The following is a 21,050-nucleotide window of genomic DNA, read 5'->3' as shown; positions in this document are numbered from 1 at the left end:
TTTGGCATTGTGATGAGCGGATATTTTATACGCATTTTGGCATAGTTTTCATATAGTTTCTAGTATGTTTTGTTTAGTTTTTATTAAGTTTTCATATGTTTTAGTGTTAAATTCATATTTTTGGATTCTACTTTGAGTTTGTGTGTTTTTGTACAATTTTGGATATTTTCTGGCCGAAATTGAGGAGCTGGAGCAAAAGTATGATTCAGAGACAGAGAAAGCACTGCAGATGCTATCCGGATCTGACCTCCTTGCACTCAAAAGAGATTTTTTGGAGCAACTGAAGTCCAAATGGAGTGTTCTCAATGACTATGGAAATCTGACTTCCAGAGCTGTCCAGTAATGTATAATAGTCCATACTTTGCTTCATATTAGAAGGCCCAAAACTAGCGTCCAACGCCAGCATCCTGCCCCTTTTCAGGCATCTAGCGCCCAAGGAGAAGAGACCAGTGTCCAAACGTCCAAAGAGCCTAGCCAGCGTTCAATGCCCTGGAGGCCTCCTAGCACGTGGATCTCATCAAATATCAGCCCAAACACTCACCAAGTGGGCTCCAGAAGTGGATTTTAGCACTAAAAATACTATTTTACCCTTACTAGTCATTAGTTTAGTATTTAAAGTAGAAGATCACTCTTTGTTAAGGATCTTCAGCCACTTTTACACTATTTTTTCGTTTATCATTATATTTTCTTATCAGTATGAGTTTCTAAACCTCCTAGGTTGAGGGGAGGAGCCCTGCTGAGTTCTATGAATTAATAAAAGTATTACTATTCTTCTTCAATCCGTGTCTGATTCAATTTTAAGATGTATATTCATTCTTCAACATGGTGAATGGGATGATCCATGACAATCAGCTCCGTTCATCATACTAGAACCGCGTGTCTGACAACCACCCGTGTCTACTTGGATTCATGTGAATACGTGACTGAAAAGCATGAACCGCTAGCTTGATTATACATCTCTCAGACGGCTAATCCACAACCTCGTTGGGGACTTCTCGAGACACCAGTTTAACCGAGGTTTTCGGAGATTAGGGTCTCTTTGGTAGAGGCTAGAATCCAAAGGTACAGCATTCTCTGATCCAGAAGATCCGACCTTGTCTGTGGCGTTTTGAGTAGGATCATTAAGGAGAATGGACTGCAGGAGCTTCACCCTCAATCAGACTGGATGCGTATTAACCCTGGTGTTCAAATCTGGAGGAGCATTGGTGACCTCTCAAGAAAGGCGTTGATCACATACAGCCTGCCATTGAAGGAATCATTCACAAGCAAAGAAGACAATAAGACCAGAGTTAATCCAGAAGGACAAAGCAACTCCAAGCCTCATCCATCTAAGTTTTAAGATTATCATTGTAAACATATTAACCTAATTCCATCTTCCAAATCAAAACCAACAACTTCTTGATTTCGCCTGACTAAGACCTGCAAGATAACCATAGCTTGCTTCAAACCACAATCCTCGTGGGATCGACCCTGACTCGCTCAGGTATTACTTGGACGACCCAGTGTACTTGCTGGTACAGTTGTACGAAGTGTGGAGATTCATGCACCATTCACTGTTCTTTGCTTCTACTTCAAGATTCACAATCCTCCCAATGTTTGATTGATCTAATTAGAGATTCAATTAGATGTTGCTTGGTCCAATTTGTTAATCCTCGTGGGGATGATATCCACTCATCGTGGTATTACCTGGAGCGATTTAATGCACTTGCCAATATACAAGCGTATCAATTTTGGCTCATCACTTCAAATTGGCCTCGGGGTGGTATTTTTTCAGTGTGGCATATATCCTTATAGACATCGACCAAGGAAACCTGTAACGGAGTGTAGGTGTAGTACCTCCTAAGTCTGTCCGAGTTGTACTCTTTCTTTTTCTTCTGGTCTTTCTCCTTGTCTTTCTCCTTATCTTGAGACTGATATTGGTTGCTTTGTCCAGTTGTGGGTTTTCTCAATTGAGCAGCCTCTTCCATGTTAATATACTTCTCTGGGTTGCATATGAGGCATTGGCAAAATACATTCGACTTTTGAAATTACTTAGGTAATGGTAGGGTTGATCGTGCTGTCAAAAAGGTCCATGTCTGGGCTCTTGAAATTCCCAGGGACTTTTGCTCGCCTGATTTTCTCTGAGAATGAGTCTAGGGTGTGGCTTCCCAATCAGTTTGAGGTCGTCTACCATGCAGATCAGACTCTAATCTTTTCAGTTTTTTCTCCAATTCCCTATGTTGTCCTACCACTCTTCGTAGGGCCCTCTCGGACTCACGTTGTCACTCCAGCTCGATCTCGAGCTATTCTAACCGACCATGGTGTTCATGGACTAGCCTCATTAATCTGTTGCATCTCTATCTCTTGACCCTTTAGGCCTATGAACTTTAGATCCTATTCTTCGTCCCTCTGGGTAATTCCTGTCTCTTCCTTCATCGGTCCCCCTACCTTTTGTGGTGGGATCACGATTGTTTAGTCGTCATTGAGCTGTTCTTTCTCTTGAAGTTCTAAATCGGATGCCGTTTGTCCATTTTCTGGATGATCGTTCACCATGGTTGGGTGTTTAACTCCAAGTCCCCAACAACAGTCCCAATGTTCCAGGAATTACTTGAAACTAATAATTTGGACTTAAACATGAGGTCCAGACTCCTTCTGACTGGGAATCCAATGTCTCCTCCAACATGGAGCTGTTTGAGTTCTTTAAGGGAGGATAAGGGGTGGTACCTACAAGAAACTCCGATGCCTAAGTTAGCAAGGATTTTAGGCAGGTTTAAGTGAGTTAGGATTCATAAATACATGTGTAGAGTAGGGTATTCCTGCAGTAGAAAGATAATCTTTGTTATCTTTTTGTAACTTACCCATCGATAATTTTTATTTATGGACAGAGCAATGAGAGACAGAGAGGCTGTAAAATAATTTTTATTTAGTACGAGAGGCATACGGTTAACAGAAAAGGATCCTAGAATTTGGAATCGGGAGGTATATCAACGCTTGGAAAATGATTCGTTCTCTGTGTTCGTGGATAATTTACCGGTTGATATCTCAAGGAGAGAATTATATCACTTGTTTTGTTGGACAGGAAGAATTAATGACATATATCTTGGCCGGAAACGAAAGAGTGGATTGATCTACCTGTTTGCCTTTGTTCGTTACACAACAAAAGGGGGCGCTCTTAAGGCAATTTCAGAAATGAACCAGTGGAGATTACGGGAGAAGGTAATTACCGTCGGTGAAGCTAAGTATAGAAGACAATCTCAGATGATGGGTGGAACAGTGCGGAAGGAAATCACAAGTCAGATTGGAGGTGAAGCAGAGGATTCTTATCAGAGGAACGGGGTTGCTGCGGACAAAGTCATGGAGGAACAGCCAGTGCGAGACCATAAGAATGCCACAAAGGGGAGTGGACATATGAAAAGAATTGATGTGCCGTTAGTTGAAGCGAATATGGAATGGTTGGCAAGGAGTTTAGTGGGACAAACATTGCACCCAGTGGACCTCAGATCAGTGAAGAAGGTGGTCGCAAAAAATCTATCCCACATTCTGGATGTCAGGGAGATCGGGGCGTGCAAAGTGCTGTTAATATTTGATACTGTGCAGCATGCGGAGGGAGTGTTTACATTCAAGATGGATACTTTGTTGCAAGTCTTCCATCGGATCTCGCGTTGGGAAGAATCGGAATGTTGTACTACTCGAAGAACGTGGCTGGAGTGCTACGGAATTCCTTTGCATGCATGGTCGCCAGAAACGTTCAAGAAAATAGGAGGGCAGTGGGGCAACGTGCTTCAGTGTGATGTAATGACAGGGGAAGGAGCATCGTTTATAGCGGGAAGGATTCAAGTTGAGACGGGGGTGTTCGATGTAATCCGAGAATGGATGCAAATTGGTGTTGGGAAGACGGTGTTTGGGGTTTTTGTGAAGGAGGTAGGATCCTAGGAGGGTGGTGCAGTCAGTAAGGAGAGAAGCAGAAGTGTAAATGTAGATTCTGACACCGCTGGCACGGCCCTGAAGAAGGGGGACGGAAGCTGGGATCCGGCGGCGGAACTGGTTGACGGCAGGCATACAGAGGCTGCGCACGGAGACGACAGAATAGTAATTTCTGATGTGTTTTTGAATGATGTGAACGTTGACTATTTGAATTTCAAAAAGGATACGGTTGTACCGGATTCAGCTAGTCCCAAGGACGGTGGAGTAGCGGATTCTAAGGGATTTGAGGTGGTTCATGAGGGGGAGTCGAAGAATACGGTCACGCAGATATGTGGAGGTGTGAGAGGAAATTATGCAGAGTGGGCTGGTCCATTTGGTATGCCTAAAATGGGCCATCCGGTTTGGTACCAGGCTGGGACGTGTGTGGGCTATTGTAGCGGGTTGGGCTTGCCTTCAATTGGCCCAACAGCAAATAAGGGAAGATGTGGGAGGCTGACCGTGGATGAAACGCGCATAGAAAGGGAGCCAGATGTTGGGTTGGGCCAGGCTGGCCTACTGAATGCAATGGACCATGGACCTCTCTCCAGTGGGAGCAAAGACGGGTCAGGCGGGCTGAGGATCCGGAGGGCTCCACGGGATCTGTTTGCTACGGCGCCATTGGAAGGTTTGCGGGAAGGGCTGGGGTACCCACCAGAGGAGGATGATCCTGCGGCGGGAGGGTTGATGCATACAGCCGGGGGTTCGTTGGCGGATAAGGCCCAGGAATTAAAGGAGACTGTGGAGGGAAGAGGACCGATCGGGGGGCAGGTGTTGAGCTTGACTGTGGAAGGGTCGCGCAGGAGAGGATGAGAGTGGGGGAGGCAGTACGCCGGCAGGAAGAAGGGGAGCAGTACGGGGTGAGTGAGGCCAGTATCCACTATGATGGATCCCAAGCGGGCCTGAGCCAGCAAACGGGGAAGGATGGAACCTCAGGAACAAAAGGCAATGTAGAGGGGGACATACCGGGTGTGGCTGCCAGTGGCGATTCTCGGGGGGCAGGAGCAGGGGCTAAACTGGGTACAAGCGGCCATTTAGAAGGCGAGGAGTACAAGGGGATGCAGGAAGAACAGAGCCAGGAAAACCAAGCAACCTGGGCATTGGCTGTGGAATCGGGAGCGATTTTATACGATGAGGAAGAAGATATTATGGCGATTTTGCAAGTACAAAATGAGGAAATAGCGGCGAAGAGAAAGCTGGCGAAGCAGAAGGAAAAGGCGAGACGAAGTCGGCCAAAAAATCAAAATAAGGTGAGCAAAACTTTGTTTAAATGATTGTGAGCTATTGGAACATTAGGGGGTGGAGGGGGGACGGTAAATTGAGCATGCTGAAATCTTTGAACAGTAAATATAACTTAAACATGTTGGGATTGATTGAAACCAAAAAAAAAGTGATTACTAAATATGAGGTTGCAAGGCTTTGGGGATCTAGTACTGCTGGTTGGGAGTTTGTGGAATCTGTAGGAACGGCGGGGGTCTGTTATTAATTTGGGATGATGGAGTGTTTCAAGTACATCACAGCTATAAAGGTGAGAGGTGGCTGTGTGTTGAAGGCGTTTTAATAAGGACCAACTTCCGCTGTGCTTTTTGTTTGGTGTACAGGGCGCATGGGAGGGAGGCAAAGAGGGGGGTGTGGGAGGAACTGAGTTATGTGGTGGGATTGTGTCAGGTGCCTTTCTATTTTTTAGGGGACTTTAATAAAATTTTACAAGTTGAGGATCGCAAAGGAGTTACTAGCTTGCCGGCGTCATCGGAAGAGTTTAAGGGATGGGTGCATGACATGCAGTTGATAGATTTGCCTCTTACTGATAGGAAATATACATGGTTTAGGGGGCGTTCCTGTAGTCGGATTGATAGGGTGATGGTTAATATTGAATGGACTGAGAAGTTTCCGGATATTAGGATAAAAGGTGGCCCAAGGGGACTGTCCGATCACTGCCCGGTGATCTTGGAATTAACAAGATTAGGGGGGCCCCTAGACCATTCAGAAGTTTGGATTCCTGGTTTACGCATGAGGGATTTCTGAGAATGGTGAAGGATGAATGGCGAAGCCTCGGAGAAGCGCAGTTCACGTGCAAGCTGAGGGCTTTAACAATACCACTGCGGAAATGGCACAAGGATAACTTTCGGGACATGGATAAGAGACTCATGAGGTTTGAGGAGGAGCTCACCAGGCTGGACAATTTAGTTAGTGATGGGATTTATGATGGTACAACGGAGGCTAGAAGGAAGGCGCTTGTGAGCTTTTGTTCAAAATGGTATATTAGAAAGGAAATGCACTGAAAACAGATGTCTCGGTCTAAGCATGCTGCAAACATAGATAAGAATACCAGATACTTTCATAACATTGCTTCGGCCAGAAGACGGAATAATAGGATCAATGCACTGATGATACATGGAAGACTTGTGCGGAATCAGGCGAGAATAAAAGGTGCGATTAAAGGGTTCTACAAGGATTTATATAGACAGGAATATGTTCCGAGGATTGGAATCAGGGATGGCTTAGTAAAGTGTATCCATAGGGATGAGGCTGAAGCTTTAGAAGTGATGCCGACGGATGAGGAAATCAAGGAGGCTGTGTGGGACTGCGAATCTTCCAAGCCCCCGGGCAGTGATGGGTATAACATGAACTTCATAAAGAAATGCTAGGAGGACATTGGGCCAGAATTCATTGCTGCGGTAATGGGGTTCTTTCAAAGTGCGAAGTTGCCAACGGATGTCAATGTAACGTGGGTGACACTAGCTCCAAAGTTTGAAGGTGCAAAGGAGGTGAAGGATTTTCGGCCGATTAGTATGGTGGGGTGTGTATATAAAGTGATCTCGAAGGTGTTGGTGAGAAGAATGCGATCTGTGATGCCGGGTTTGGTCGGAGAGACTCAGACTGCATTTGTAAAGGGAAGGAAAATTCATGATGGCGCACTCATAGCCTGCGAGACAGTTCATTGGCTGAAGACTCGGAAAAGGACAGCAGCCATTATCAAATTAGATTTTCAAAAGGCCTATGACAGAGTAAGATGGAGTTTTGTTGACATTGTGCTCCAGAAAATGGGCTTCGGCCAAAGATGGAGGAGTTGGGTGAAGGAGTGTGTTAATATGGCTACCATGGCAGTCTTGGTAAACGGGTCACCTTCCAAGCCATTCAAGATGGAGAAGGGGCTAAGACAAGGGGACCCACTTTCTCTACTATTGTTTGTATTAGTTGTCGATGTTTTGCATAGGATGTTGGGGAAGCCGTCAGGAACGGCCGCATTGCTCCACTGCTGGTAGGGGGAGATCATATTGAACTGTCGCACCTACAATTTGCATATGACATTGTTTTGTTCTTCCCGCCGGAGACTGAAACAATTGTAAACTATAAGAGACTGTTGCGGTGCTTTGAGTTGATGTCTGGGGTGAGCATCAATTTTGATAAATCGAATCTAATATCGGTGAACTGTGAGCAAAGATGGATTGATCAGGCATGCGGACTACTGGGATGCCAACAAGCTGCTCTACTGGTTAGATACTTGGAAATTTCTCTAGGTGCAAATCCGCGCTTGGTGAAGACTTGGAAACCAATCATTGATAAGGTGGAACAGAAGCTTAGCTTGTGGAAAGCCAAGGTTTTGAATAAATCAGGTAAGATGGTCCTTATCAAATCGGTACTGAATAGTCTCCCCATATATTACCTTAGTCTGTACAAGATGCCGAAGGCGGTGGCGGACAAGCTGATCGCTTTACAACGGAACTTTATGTGGTGCAAGGAGAACGGGAACTATGGTATACCTATGGTAAAGTGGGAGCTAGTTCAGGCTCCAAAAAAGGTTGGGGGCTTGGGGGTTGGTGATGCAATGCTGAGAAACACAGCGCTCCTGTTTAAGTGGTGGTGGCGGTTTTCAAAGGAGGATTGCCCGCTGTAGAAGAAAATTATTTGTTCGTGTAACAAGTTGAACCCAGATGTAATGCTAGCAACTCAGCCTTTACCAGTAAAAGGAGGGCCTTGGAAAGACATATGTCAGCTGAATATAAAAGAACCACGGATTCGAGATAAAGTGGTAAGTGGCCTGGCAATGGAAGTAGGCAATGGTATGCAAACCCGGTTTTGGGAAGATAACTGGGTTCAAGGTGGTGTTTTCAAAGGAAGTTATCCGAGACTCTACTCTATCTCAAGCCAGCAAGGACTTCTCATTGGGGATTGTGGTTTTTGGGATGGGCTTGATTGGATATGGAATTTTCAATGGAGGAGGGAGTTGTTCCAATGGGAGTGGAACTTGTCAATCAGCTTCATGAGAGGTTAAGGCCAGTGAGGTTGTCATCAGGTAGGGAGGATAATGTGGTGTGGAAGTTTGAAAATAAAGGTATTTTCTCTACTAGTTCTGTGATACATGCTATACAAGCGGAGACACTGTCAACTGAGATAACGAGTTATAGCTTCACGAGTTCCATTTGGAAAGGTTTCGTACCTCCGCGAATTGAGCTCTTTGGGTGGTTTGTGCTAGTTGGTAGAGTTAACACCAAGGAGCGGCTGACTAAAATAGGAGTCAACATTCTGGGTGATAGTATGTGTGTACTGTGTACCAAGGAATTAGAATCTGTTGAGCATTTATTCCTTAAGTGTGAGGTAACATGGCAGGTGTGGTGCAAGTGGTTGAGGTCACTAGGAAGAGAGTGGGTGACTCCCGAAACCGTTAAAGAATTGTTCGAGAGTTGGCATGGCATGCATAATAGACAACAAGGGCAGAAGATGTGGATGACAGTGTTCTTTGTAGTGATTTCGAACATCTGGTTGGAAAGGAATGCACGAATCTTTAAGAATGCAAGAGCAAGTCTGGAGGTCATTCACACAAGGACGGTGACGAGTTACACAGAATGGAGTGGTGGTGATCCTGGGGGAGGCTGATGATAGTACTGGGGATGCTAGGGGTTGGTTTATTTGTTGGTAGCTCGTGATGTGTCTTCTTCTTTATTTTGTATGCTCCACTTTAATGTGTTGAGCTTCCTTTGTTTCAAAAAAAAAAAACCTTACCCATCGATAATGTTGGGTGGTTACTTTCCTTTTTGTATAGAGGTTATTTAGATCTCATATTTGAATTGTGAAGCTGAATTCTCGATGCAGTTAAGATTCTGCACACAGGTCGGACACATGGATTGATGAGTCCGTTCCCCATGTAGGTCGGGCAGATGAGGGGAGGTTTCCTGAACCTTTCTTTTATAGATTGGGTTTGTCCACTTTAAGTCTGGCTTCGTTTTTGGACTTGAATATGAGCAATTTTTATCTATGAAAAATATTATGTTGACTAATACTCGTGCTATTACATTAAAAAAATTAAACCAACAAAATTCAATAAAAATCTTTTCTAAGCAGCTAGTCTTTTTTATTTGTTAACTTTGTTTTTAAGTAAAGAAATGTTTGAAAAAAATATAAAATAAACATCTAATTGATCTCTAGTGTGTTTTGGATCACAAGTTGAAACTTATGTATGCTTAACAAAAAAATTTAACAAATTTTATTGTAAGACAATTAAATTTTAAACAAATATGATAGTAAAATAAATTACTTTTCTTTCAAAATATGACCAAAATTGTTTAATCTGAAACCAGTTGTTTTTACTAAAAATATATCTATATAACAAGATCTAGATCCACACACTTAAATTCATCCTATTTTTTTCGAGCTCTGTATCTTTGTTTGTGAACAGAGAAGAGTTCAATTATCCTAATCTGAGTTTTGAATAATAAGAAAAACAATGTCTGATGAGGAGCACCATTTCGAGGCTAAGGGTGATGCAGGAGCATCAAAAACATATCCACAACAAGCTGGAACCATTAGGAAGAATGCTTACATTGTAATCAAAAACAGACCTTGCAAGGTCCCGTCCTCTCTCTCTTTTCTATTTTCTACTCATTCATTTCTTTAATTCTTTTCTCTCGGATCCCTCTTGTAACCCAATTTTATACCTTTTCTTTTTTTCTATATTAGAATAATAATGAAAATGTAACATATTTTAGTTGAAACATGCATCAATTATTCGTTGAATATAATGGTGGTCACATACAAATTGCATGAAGAATTCTACCGACTCACGATTGCATGAGCAATATTTGTTTAACATAAATAAGATAAAAATTTAACACACTAATCTGGAAGGTGAAAATGACCTTAAAATTACCGTTCTAAATCTTAAACTCTGGATTATGATATTAACTTATAATCCTAAGCGTTGTATGTTTATATTTCTCTCGACAATTGTGGTTTAATTGATTGAAACCAAGGTGATTCTTTGAAAAAAAAAATTATATGATGACAGGTTGTAGAGGTTTCAACTTCGAAAACTGGGAAGCATGGACACGCGAAGTGTCACTTTGTTGGTATTGACATCTTCACTGGGAAGAAGCTTGAAGATATTGTCCCATCTTCCCATAACTGTGATGTATGACACTCTGGAATTTTACTCGAATAAGATCATGTCATGTTTATTTACGATTTTAGGGTGGTGGTGGTTGTTATTATTATTATCATTATTATCATTATCATTATTCAATAAATTACAAATCCTTGCATTGTTTTGTTTTAGGTTCCTCATGTCAACCGAACTGACTACCAGCTCATTGATATCTCCGAGGATGGATTTGTATGATTGCGCTTTTGACTCCTTAATCTTGTTTCCTCGCTCCTTTCGTTTTTGGTCACACTACACTCTACATTGCACTTATATCATTAACTTTGAGGTTAAGTTTGATGTATAGTGTCATCCAATAAATTATTATTTACTATTTTTTATGACTATTTAAATAGTATAACGAATTTTTTTTTTTTTCAAAGAATAAATGATTTTTCATAATACACATAGTTGTAAGAGACAGAAGATATAATAAAAAACTGAATTTGTAATCGTAAAATCTGAACGGAGTAGAATTTTACTTTGTAAAGATAGTAAAACCTCTCATTAAAATACATGATTGAACTCTTAAATTTTGATTTTCACAACAATCATTTAGAGATACCTTAAAGATCAAGGAAAATGCCATTAAATGATGGAACTAACCATTTTTAATGTTGAAGAACTCATTATGAGTAGAGTTTTCTTTCTTTAATTTTCATGAAACTGTTTGGAAAAATGTTAGATAGTCATCAAAATTTATTGCTTTTAGCCATCAGATAACTATCAATGTTTAAAAATATGGAATAAAATATATTGTTGAATTACTAGACTAAAGAAACTAGATTAAAGAAATTAAGTTGATGGATAAGTAATGAACAAAAATAATGAATTATGATGTTCTCCTAGTATTTCTCTATTTTTATTTGAATATGTTAGGTGAGTCTGCTCACTGAGACGGGTAGCACTAAGGATGATCTTAAGCTTCCAAGTGATGAAAGTCTGCTTTCACAGGTTGGTATGCTTGACCTTTCTACATTGAGAAGTGATTCTCGTACATATTTTTTTTTGTAGACTGAGTCAACTTTTCTCCACCATTGAATGGGGGTGCAAGTCGTATACTTTACAGTATTGCACCACATCCAATGGTGAAGAAGAGTCAGCAAAATGTGTGTGAATATTTAATAACATTTCAGTTTCACCAGTTATTAGTCACATTATTGAAGATGAGAATATTAGATATTTGTCTTTATTAGAATTAACTTGTATGCAGATCAAGGATGGATTTGCTGAGGGTAAGGATTTGGTCGTGTCAGTTATGTCTTCCATGGGTGAGGAGCAGATTTGTGGCCTTAAGGACATTGGCCCCAAGTAGTAGGCCATGTTCCATACTTCCATGTCACTTTAATGCTGGAACTGGAAAGCATAAGTTGCAAAGAAGATTATAAATAGCAATCTTTCTTTTTCCTTTTAATTATACTTATATGGTTTTATGTGCTAATTTATGCCAAAATGTGTACCATTCTTGAAATGTCTAGTTGTCTACTTTGTGACTTTATATGTACAGGAGTTCTTAACACACACACATTAGTGTTCTCAATATTAGTATTGTTCTAACCAAAAATAAAGATAGAAACCAGACAACTTTAAGCTACGTTCTAAATCAAGAACCAAAAATGAAAGTTGCTCGAACAAACAATTGCAAAACATCCATAAATTCTCCTGAAGTAATCTCAGAAGCATCCAAAGGGTAAAAAAAGTCAGAACAATACTTCTAGTTTAAACTGTTTGAGTGATGCGCAAGATGAACAATATAACGTCAATACATGGAAAATATAAAACATCATCGGTGACTCAGTTCTCAGCTTGTATAATATACTGAACATCACTGAAATATAGGCAGTGAATTGAGTAGTTTTTGTAAGACATATGTTAGAATATAACTTATTCAGAATCATGAGGAGCCCTAGAAATCACTAAATCACGTTTGATGATTTGGAGTGAAGCAAAAGTTCGTGTTATGGCAGATTTATTGACTTATCTTGAAGATCGAACTACTGTCCCAAGCCAGTCATTGGGAATGCTGCTTCTCAGAACTCCACTTAAAGCCCTTAATGAGTGGCTGGTTGCTGCCTGAAAATATTGCAGTTTCAACATTACGAGCTCTAAGATATAAGACAAAACGATGATAAGAATAACAAAGTTTTATTTATATATTTTGAAAAGGAGTTTACTTTTACAATGTAGACATCAATTCCAAGCTTTGCTATCATTGCAGCTTCAGATATCTTTGTTTCCATTCCACCAGTTGTATCATGAGCGGCAACAGTCAACTCAACTGCAGCGGGAAACAAGCCAATAAAATTAAGTTCACATAATCAACGCCAAACATACATGTAAAATTAGTGGTTTAAAGAGAAGTAAACATAAGAACTTCGTAAATTCTTAGAATTGATCATTAGTCATAAGTGGTAACCAGGGACATATCCATTTTCCACAACTAGGGCATTTGCCTCTACCAATCTTTTTTTTTAATATAACATTATAAGTATATAATTGTAAATTGTGCATGCATTTTGTCACCATTACTTAAGGTTTTTCAGTAATGATTTACAAAATCTGCTTACCCGAGTTCTGCAACTTTGGATTTATGACTGACCAGCTTCCATCTTCAGCGACAGCTGTCATAGTTGAAAAAATCGGCAATGAGACAATCAACCACCAAGGTATCCGCCCATATGGAATATCAAGTTTGTAACAAGTGCTCACCGATTTCCTTTAACAGCATTGCATCAGGTTCTGTTGGTGGGCGATCATATACGCCATATACATCTGTCTTTTATCCATACTTGAATGAAAACATTTATGAATGTTTCATAAAATTTCAGATATATAATAATATTGTGATGGGCTGCTCCAAGACTCCAATGCAGTATTGAATATTGATTCATGCAATCTATCTTACATATGCATACATGCTAGTAGTTAAGTGCATTTTGCTTCGGATTTCACCCAACACAGTCATTCTCATGCTTTTGAACTAACACACTTTTGTTAGACAAACAGTTTAGCCATTACCCTCATGATATTTGTCACTGCAAATACTCTAATCACAATTTTTTGCTTATTATGCTCGGAAGAATTTAGTATTTCCAGCTATTCAAGGATACATATGGTTATATATAACATATAATGGATACCATGAAAACAACATATTTAGGCTTTGAGTATGCTGCCAGATGACTAATGATAACATCTCCACTCAAAATACTGCATCCCTGAAAGCATGTTAGTATTAAAAATTTCGTATCTGTAATTGATAAATGAACAATGAAGCAAAATGAATTGAGTCACTACTTGAATATCATCAAACACAGCATCTCCATGTAGAACCTACACAACCAACAATCCCCACGTTACGAGAAGAAAAAGGAATAAAAGTACAATTACAGAATCAGAACCTTCAAAGTAAAACTGAAAGTTAACATACTCATTCTGTGCAAAAAATGTAAGAGTTCAATTTAAGACTGTAAGGATGAAAATTAAGACGATGCCAATTTAAATTATGACTTTATAAAGAAAGAATGAAAAAGTCTTTTTGTATTCCATTGAAAAAGAAAAATATAGTGTTCAAGAAAGAGTGTATAGTTCGGAACTACATTAGTTTGGAAGTCTTCTTATATTTCTATACATAAATCATTCATGATTGTCATTGATAAACCATGATTTCAGGATTTCTCACCTAGTTTATCATCTTCCATTCCTACTAAAATGAATAGAAGTAACAATATTAAAAACATTCACACAAGACAAAGAAAAGTTGAAGAATGGTAGAAAAGGTTGAAGAATGGTAGAAACATTTTTGAAAGCTTCAAACGATATGGATTAAGGAATTCAATCTTACAGGAGTAAATCCTGACTCGATTGCCTTAGCTACTGAAGATAAATCACCTGAAGATATCTGCACATGTTGAATATGAATATAGACGAATAACTTCATATGAAAAGGAAGAGAAAAGAAATCTATAATCATTAACAAGTTCACTAACATGTTTCTCCTTGGTAAACCATCCACAAGAGAAAGGTGACATTCCAATTGAAGGTATGCCCTCTGCATAAAAGAAACAAATATAATTTTATAATGACATTTCTACTTTTGAAGCGACCATGTAGCGAAAAAATTGATGAAAAACCGCTGCAACATGTATTTACTTACAGTGCAGGCTGTGCAGCATATAGCTCATAAATTTGTTTACAAATAGAGATAAGTTTCAAATATGTTTTACATGTTTCTTTCTTTTTCACTAACAAAAACAGAAGATAAGCCGAGAAAGATAATTACCAAGTGACCAAATCTCAATATTACTGACTAAGTTGTAGGTATATCATGCTTCTATCATGAACATAATAGGATAAAAGCCTAAAACAAAAGTTAGATACTGTTCATACCATGGCCCAAATAAAGCCATGACCAAAAGGTAGCTGGACCCAATGGAAGCTATCCAGATCCAAAGAGATCATTCCAAGAGCTACACTGGTTGACCTATCCGACCTACTTGGGGCACGGATACCATGACCCGTGCCCGACCCGACTTGAGTGGCAAGTAATAGCTTGTCACTCCACTACTTCTGATATATCCACATATCAGTAACCACCTTTACGTGAGGGTAACTTCCCAAATATTGAGTAAGAAACCATCCACTACTACAAGAGAGAAGATTCAAAAGTAACCTCTATAAATACCCCATCAAACTCCGATATTTCTCAATCCCAATTTATACAAACTTGCTTAAAACTTTTGCTAATTTAAGTATCGGAGTCCTTTGCATGTATCCCCCACCACCTTTTCAGAGCTGACGTGAAGGAGACCATTCAAGACCTTCACCACCACCTCCGACCTCTTACTCTCAAGCCCAAAATACCTTACAGCCCGTTTCAGATACGCCTTGGAACATTGGCGCTGTTGTCGGGGAAAAAAAATAAACTTGTGCACGCACAAACAAGAAGAAGCATAAGATAGTTATCACACTACCTCGGGCCAGTGCTCTAACTATTGCAAGATTGAGAGTAGTTACCTGAAATTGGAAATAAATGACATGATAAGAATGGAGGAGATCCACATTCTGTGAGCAATTTGTACTAAAGCAATTGTCTTCAAACAACAAAAATAGAAGGCAGTGCATATTTGTTTTTAGGATTTTTAAAATATCAGCAAAACTGACCTAAGTGGAAACAACAATAACTAATATATCAAAAAAAACTCTAGAGCTATCACTTGGCCAACTTTTGCTGTATAAATTTGGTGCAACAAAACACCCTAATCATCAGGTCTGTCACATTTTCAGTCAATTTTTTTATTAATCTCAAGTGGGAAAATATACTTGATATGTATAGGCTACACTTTGAGACTATGAAAATGATATGCCATATTCCAAATTGCACCAATCAATGTCATTTCTAAGGCAATCCAGTGATATTCTCCTCTACTTCAAAGTTAGTAACTATGACTTTTATGCATAAACTAGACTTAGAAGGCATCGTTTTGGAGGACTAGAGGAGTGCTTTAATTTTGTATAAATATTAGTAGATTTAGATAAGAAAATGCAATGCTAAACTTTTGATGTTTGATATTGATTAGGAAGCATTTAACAAATCCAAAACGGTTACAAATTTGATAAGAAAATTTCTCCAAAAAAGGAATACAATATCAGCATATAAACTGGATTCAGAAACAAAGGTATGCGAGTTTCATATTGAGATTGATTAGCACTAATTTGAGTTTGGATTAGTGGTTAACATCCAGCTGCACTAGTATAACATTCAAAAAATCAAGTTTCCCTTTACAAGTTTTTTAATTACAACAGCAGAGAGATCTTATAAAAAGTTTTCCAATGGTTACTTACAGAAATTCTGGTAGCAACGAAACCACCCTTGACAATAGGTTTATTCAGTTGTCCTTTGTGGACACCAGATTTGCTAGCTTGGAAATGCCCAAAAGAACCTGACAGAACCATCGACCCTATTATGAACTAGCTCTATATCATGAAGAACTAAGATCTAGTTTTTAAACACCAAATATAATGTACCACAGGTAAAATACAAAAACATTATTAACTCAATCCATTGAAGCAATGGAGAAGGAAGAATATTATACCTATAAAAGTTTCTGTTTAAATTTCTTATTCGTATAACAGTTAACTGAGTAAAAAGTTTTGGACATGGCTAGAATAGGTGAGTTCCATTTGTTCAATGTGATAAAATTGCCATCAAATGGATTATTGAAAAGTTAAACTGACCTAATTTAATGTGTAGAGAGCAAAATGGATATTTAATAACCAGGAAAAGAATAAAGGCAGAATAGAGGAACCTGCTCCATGAACAACAATGAAAGGGCTACAATCAATGACGGAATGATCTTTGAATTCATCGGGGTTGCAACAGATTTCTGAGGCACGATGTCTCTTGCTCCAATCCATCCCAGGAGGCTTCTGAGAAGATGAAATCATTGCCTGCCTCAGCTGTTCAGACACCTTGTGAAGAATCTCGTCATTTATCATCTCTAACTCATTTTTACAAGTAATTGCAGCACCTCCGAGTTTAACTATACAGCGAATTGGTTGAGCGAAGGGAGAATGGGGCAAGGTCTGTTGCTCCTCCAAATCCATCAAGGTGACAGGTGACTCTGGCTAGGTCTACCCAAAGTTGACCAATGTTATCATGTAAATGTGAACTTCACACACTGCGCTATTGTTACTTATGAGTGGAATCTCTTTTCCTGTGAGACATCCTTCAGACATGACATGGTTAGAGCTATTGAGCCATTTGCCCATTTCCTTTATTTTTTTTAAAAAAAAAATAAAGAAAAGAAGTTTGGAGAAATGCAAAAAAAAAAAAAAAAAAAGAAAAAAGAAGAAAATCTATCCATGCTTCGCTCCTGTGTTGCACAAATTAATTTTAATATGAAGGTAAAAAAACAATAATATTCTGTAAAAATAATAAATAGAGAAGATAAATAGTTGTAGAAATAAAATAGATAATATATTCTTAATTATAAGATAACATATATATATTCTAACGTTGGTTTATGCTTTTTAATAATTTTGTTATGTTTACGATCTCATGGAGTGGTGCATTTTGATTAAATAATAATAATATTTAAAGAATTAATCTTTATATACAAATCATTTAACTAAATAAATCTAACAAGTCATTTACACTCACACGTTTTTACTATACGTTTTTTCTTCTTCTCCTCCTTCTTCTTCTTCGTCACTCTTTCGTTTTATTCTTTTTCTTCTTTTTCTTTTTCGTTATTTTTCTCTTTCGTTATAGTCGTCACCAATACTATCTCCTTTTCTTCCTTCTTTTTTTATTGGACTTTTTTCTCCTTCTTCCTTTTCCTCTTTTTCCTCCATCATCTTCATCATTATAATCATCATCGTTATAGTCATCATCGTCTTCTTCTTATACATATCATCATTATTGTTATTGTTATTGTAGAATTTTTGTCATATTAATGACGTTGTTTGATCCAAAATTTTTGCCATAGAATTTTCTCAAATTTCTTCTTATAATAAAAACAAAAAAATCAGAAAAGGAAGAAAAAACACATAATACTACAAAATTATTTGGAAAAGGATAAACCTACGTTCATTCAACTAAAAGAAAGAAAGAAATAAAAAAAATGCAGTATTAAAGAAAATATTTTTGTGTATTTACAACAAATTTTGGTATAAAACTAAGACATTTATGTGTATTGTTTAGAAATTTCGGTGTATTTATACTATTAAGTTTTGCATATTTCAAAACTATTCCTCTTTCTCCTCCTCATCTTTTGCTGTTGCTTCTTCTTTTTTCATCATCATCATCATCATCATCATCTTCTTCTTCTTCTTCTTCTTCTTCTTCTTCTTTTCTTATTCATCTTTTTCTTGTTTTACTTTCTCAAGTTCTTCTTGTTTTACTCTATTAACAAGAATAGAAACAAAAAAAAAATCAAGCAAAGAAGAAAAAATACATAATGCTACAAAATTACTTGGAAGAAGATGAACCTACATTCAATCAACTAAAAGAAAGAAAGAATTAAGGGAAAAAAGAAGAAAAAAAATACAGCATTAAAGAAAAATATTTTTGTGTATTTGTAATAAATTTCGGTGTATTTATACTGATAAGTTTTGCATAATTTAAAACTCTCCATTTTTTCCCTCCTCATCTTCTACTTCTTCTTCTTTTTCTTTTTTCATCATCATCATCATCTTCTTCTTTTTTCTTATTGATCTTTTTCTTCTTGTTTTACATTCTCAAAGTTGTTCTTGTTTTACTCTCTTAACAAGAATAAAAATAAAAAAATTAAATAAATAAAAAATATATAATACTGCAAAATTATTTAGAAGATGATAAATCTACATTCACTCAACTAAAAGAAAGAAAGAATTAAAGAATAAAAGAAGAAGAAAAAAATACAGCATTAAAAAAATATTTTTGTGTATTTGTAGTAAATTTCGGTGTAAAACTACATATTTATGTGTATTATTAAGAATTTTTGGTGTATTTGTACTAATAAATTCTGCATAATTCAAAAATCTTCCTCTTCCTTCTCCTCATCTTTTGCTGCTTCTTCTTTTTCATCATCGTCATCATCTTCTTCTTCTTTTTTTCTTATTTATTATTTTCTTCTTGTTTTATCTTCTCAAATTTTTTTTGTTTGTTTTATTTTCTTAACAAGAATAAAAATAAAAAAAATCAAACAAAGAAGAAGAAGAAGAAACACATAACCCTACAAAATTACTTGGAAGATAATGAACCTACATTCATTCAACTAAAAAAAAGAAAAAAATAAGAAAAAAAAGAAAAATAATGCAATATTAAAGAAAATATTTTTGTGTATTTACAACAAATTTCGATGTAAAACTAAGACATTTATGTATATTGTTAAAAATTTTCGGTGTATTTATACTGATAAATTATGTATAATTCAAAACGTTTCCTCTTCTTCCTCCTCATCTTCTGCTGTTACTTCTTCTTTTTTTATCATCATGATCTTCTTCTTCTTTTTCTTTTCTTATTCATCTTTTTCTTTTTGTTTTAACTTCTCAAGTTTTTTTTTTTTGTTTTTACTCTATTACAAGAATAAAAATAAAAAATTAAACAAAAAAATACATAATGCTACAAAATTACTTGAAAGAGGATGAACCTACATTTATTCAACTAAAAGAAAGAAAGAAATAAGAAAAATAAGAAAAAAATACAACATTAAAGAAAATATTTTTGTATATTTATAGCGAATTTCGGTGTAAAACTAAGACATTTATATATATTGTTAAGAATTTTTGGTATATTTGTACCGATAAGTTCTGCATAATTCAACATTCTTCATCTTCTTTCTCCTTATCTTCTACTGCTTCTTCCTCATCTTCTTATTTCATTTTCTCATAATTTTTCATGGGAGGAGAAAATTAAACAAGAAAAATATATAATATAACAAAATTAATAGAAAGAGAATGAGAAAAAAAATGCAGCAACAATAGCGGCAATAAAAAGAACGACGAAGAGAATAAAACACGCGAAGAAGAAGAAACGCGAAGAAAAACAAGGAGGAACAACAAAGAAGAAAGAAAAGAAGGAAGAGAAAGGAGGATACAAATATTAAAAGAGAAATGGCATGATTTCATGTACACTTTATATAAGTGGGTTTTGTTTGAACTTATTTGATAAAAAAAAAACTTGTATAATTGAACCCAATAATCTTAAACTTTTAAAATAATTTCAACCTACAGCTCCATAAATTATAAAAATATATTTTATAAACCTTATCCTAATTAAACCCCACAGAAAAAAAAATTAAAATAGATTGACACGTGACTAAAATTTTAAAGTGGTCTTTGAGATTGGGCGAGTTACCCATAATCGTCCTTGACTTTTAAAATTCCCTAACAGTATCCCTCACATTTAGCTCCGGGACCCATAGTTACCCTGCGACCCTTTTCGGTGCACAGTCAGCAAACGGATTAATGATCTGGCACCTCCCATGCCATGCTGGAGCCAAGTGAAACGACACAGTATCGATTTGGTGCCCAATAAAAAAGTAAACGACGTCGTTCATGCATTGGAGCCCTTGAAAACGGTTTACCTTCACCATATTTGTTTGAACACTCTCACACTTCGTCTCCTCTCCTCCATGCTCAGTCTTCGTCTTCCCATTCTCTCATCAATAGCACCGAGTTAGCTTCGTCTTTCCCGTCTCCTCCACTGTCACACTTCGTTTGAAGAGTTTGGTGTTACTTTGGAGGTAAGTGGTTTCTCTGTCTTCTGCGTTGTTGAAGGTATGTGTTGATTGAAATAATTTTTGAATTTATTTCCTGAATCAATATATGATGAAGGTGTATCATTGTGTTGTTAGTGTGTTGAGTTGTCCTAGAGTTTTATGGTTGCATTACCCTAAAGGATTGTATTTAAGGATTTTTGTTAGGACAAAGGGTTTGGTGTGTATATGCTCTGTTTTTTGGCAATAAAATAGAGATTTTTTTAATATTGGGTTAATGCATGGTGGTGGCTGTGATATAAATTTATAGGTTTTTAATATGATGTTGAAGTCCTCTGTTAAGATTGTGTGTGATTTAATGGTTTTGAGTTGTTGGTACAGATGGATGTGTTATTAGATATAATGTTTCATCATGGAGGAAACTTTGAGAAAGATGGTGAAAAAAAATTGAGGTATACCCCTGATAACTTAACTTGCCTAGGTGATCTGGA

The 21,050-nt window shown here is 37.3% G+C and overlaps 4 protein-coding genes across 5 annotated transcripts; 3 read left to right on the top strand and 1 right to left on the bottom strand.

The window, feature by feature from the left end:
- Positions 1-5,966: 5,966 nt before the first annotated feature.
- LOC148564055 (uncharacterized) lies at positions 5,967-6,587 on the top strand. Its single transcript, XM_088486997.1, has 2 exons — positions 5,967-6,176; positions 6,228-6,587. The coding sequence occupies exons 1-2, from the start codon at positions 5,967-5,969 to the stop codon at positions 6,585-6,587; spliced, it is 570 nt and encodes a 189-aa protein (XP_088343123.1).
- A 1,555-nt stretch (positions 6,588-8,142) lies between these two features.
- On the top strand, positions 8,143-8,817 carry LOC107640560 (uncharacterized). Its single transcript, XM_016344071.1, has one exon. It carries the CDS (start codon positions 8,143-8,145, stop codon positions 8,815-8,817), a length of 675 nt encoding a protein of 224 aa, XP_016199557.1.
- Positions 8,818-9,664: 847 nt separating this feature from the next.
- LOC107641846 (eukaryotic translation initiation factor 5A-like) lies at positions 9,665-11,807 on the top strand. 2 transcript variants are annotated; one of them, XM_016345275.3, is made up of 5 exons: positions 9,665-9,787; positions 10,226-10,348; positions 10,493-10,549; positions 11,237-11,311; positions 11,571-11,807. In XM_016345275.3, exons 1-5 carry the CDS (start codon positions 9,665-9,667, stop codon positions 11,670-11,672), a joined length of 480 nt encoding a protein of 159 aa, XP_016200761.1. In that variant the 3' UTR covers positions 11,673-11,807. The 2 variants fall into 2 exon arrangements, with proteins under 2 accessions (XP_016200761.1, XP_088342788.1); XM_088486662.1 differs by having other exon boundaries at positions 11,237-11,315; positions 11,554-11,807.
- Positions 11,808-11,980: 173 nt separating this feature from the next.
- On the bottom strand, positions 11,981-17,121 carry LOC107643569 (Amino acid kinase family protein). Its single transcript, XM_016347250.3, has 11 exons — positions 16,666-17,121; positions 16,202-16,299; positions 15,331-15,373; positions 14,347-14,408; positions 14,202-14,258; positions 13,655-13,690; positions 13,498-13,575; positions 13,067-13,133; positions 12,925-12,978; positions 12,532-12,635; positions 11,981-12,430 (listed from the first exon to the last, which is right to left on the bottom strand). The coding sequence occupies exons 1-11, from the start codon at positions 16,961-16,963 to the stop codon at positions 12,335-12,337; spliced, it is 993 nt and encodes a 330-aa protein (XP_016202736.1). The 5' UTR covers positions 16,964-17,121; the 3' UTR covers positions 11,981-12,334.
- Positions 17,122-21,050: the final 3,929 nt, after the last annotated feature.

Source organism: Arachis ipaensis, chromosome B5, assembly GCF_059453495.1.
Source record: "Arachis ipaensis isolate K30076 ecotype BB chromosome B5, ASM5945349v1, whole genome shotgun sequence".
In the NCBI taxonomy this organism is placed as follows: Eukaryota; Viridiplantae; Streptophyta; class Magnoliopsida; order Fabales; family Fabaceae; genus Arachis; species Arachis ipaensis.
The sequence above is the reverse complement of the archived record's forward strand: the minus strand, read 5'-3'. Positions and strand labels throughout refer to the sequence as shown.

Excerpts from the sequence above, each read along its gene's own strand:
- LOC107641846 (XM_088486662.1), top strand. The coding sequence starts at position 9,665 with ATGTCTGATGAGGAGCACCATTTCGAGGCTAAGGGTGATGCAGGAGCA. Across the intron at positions 10,550-11,236 it reads ATATCTCCGAGGATGGATTT|GTGAGTCTGCTCACTGAGAC; the intron begins GTATGATTGCGC and ends TGAATATGTTAG. Across the intron at positions 11,316-11,553 it reads AAGTCTGCTTTCACAGGTTG|AATTAACTTGTATGCAGATC; the intron begins GTATGCTTGACC and ends TGTCTTTATTAG.
- LOC107640560 (XM_016344071.1), top strand. The coding sequence starts at position 8,143 with ATGGAATTTTCAATGGAGGAGGGAGTTGTTCCAATGGGAGTGGAACTT.
- LOC107643569 (XM_016347250.3), bottom strand. The coding sequence starts at position 16,963 with ATGGATTTGGAGGAGCAACAGACCTTGCCCCATTCTCCCTTCGCTCAA. Across the intron at positions 14,409-15,330 it reads AGTTAGAGCACTGGCCCGAG|AGGGCATACCTTCAATTGGA; the intron begins GTAGTGTGATAA and ends TCTTTTATGCAG. Across the intron at positions 12,431-12,531 it reads TTGATGTCTACATTGTAAAA|GCAGCAACCAGCCACTCATT; the intron begins GTAAACTCCTTT and ends CAATATTTTCAG.
- LOC148564055 (XM_088486997.1), top strand. The coding sequence starts at position 5,967 with ATGGTGAAGGATGAATGGCGAAGCCTCGGAGAAGCGCAGTTCACGTGC. Across the intron at positions 6,177-6,227 it reads AGGCTAGAAGGAAGGCGCTT|ATGTCTCGGTCTAAGCATGC; the intron begins GTGAGCTTTTGT and ends CACTGAAAACAG.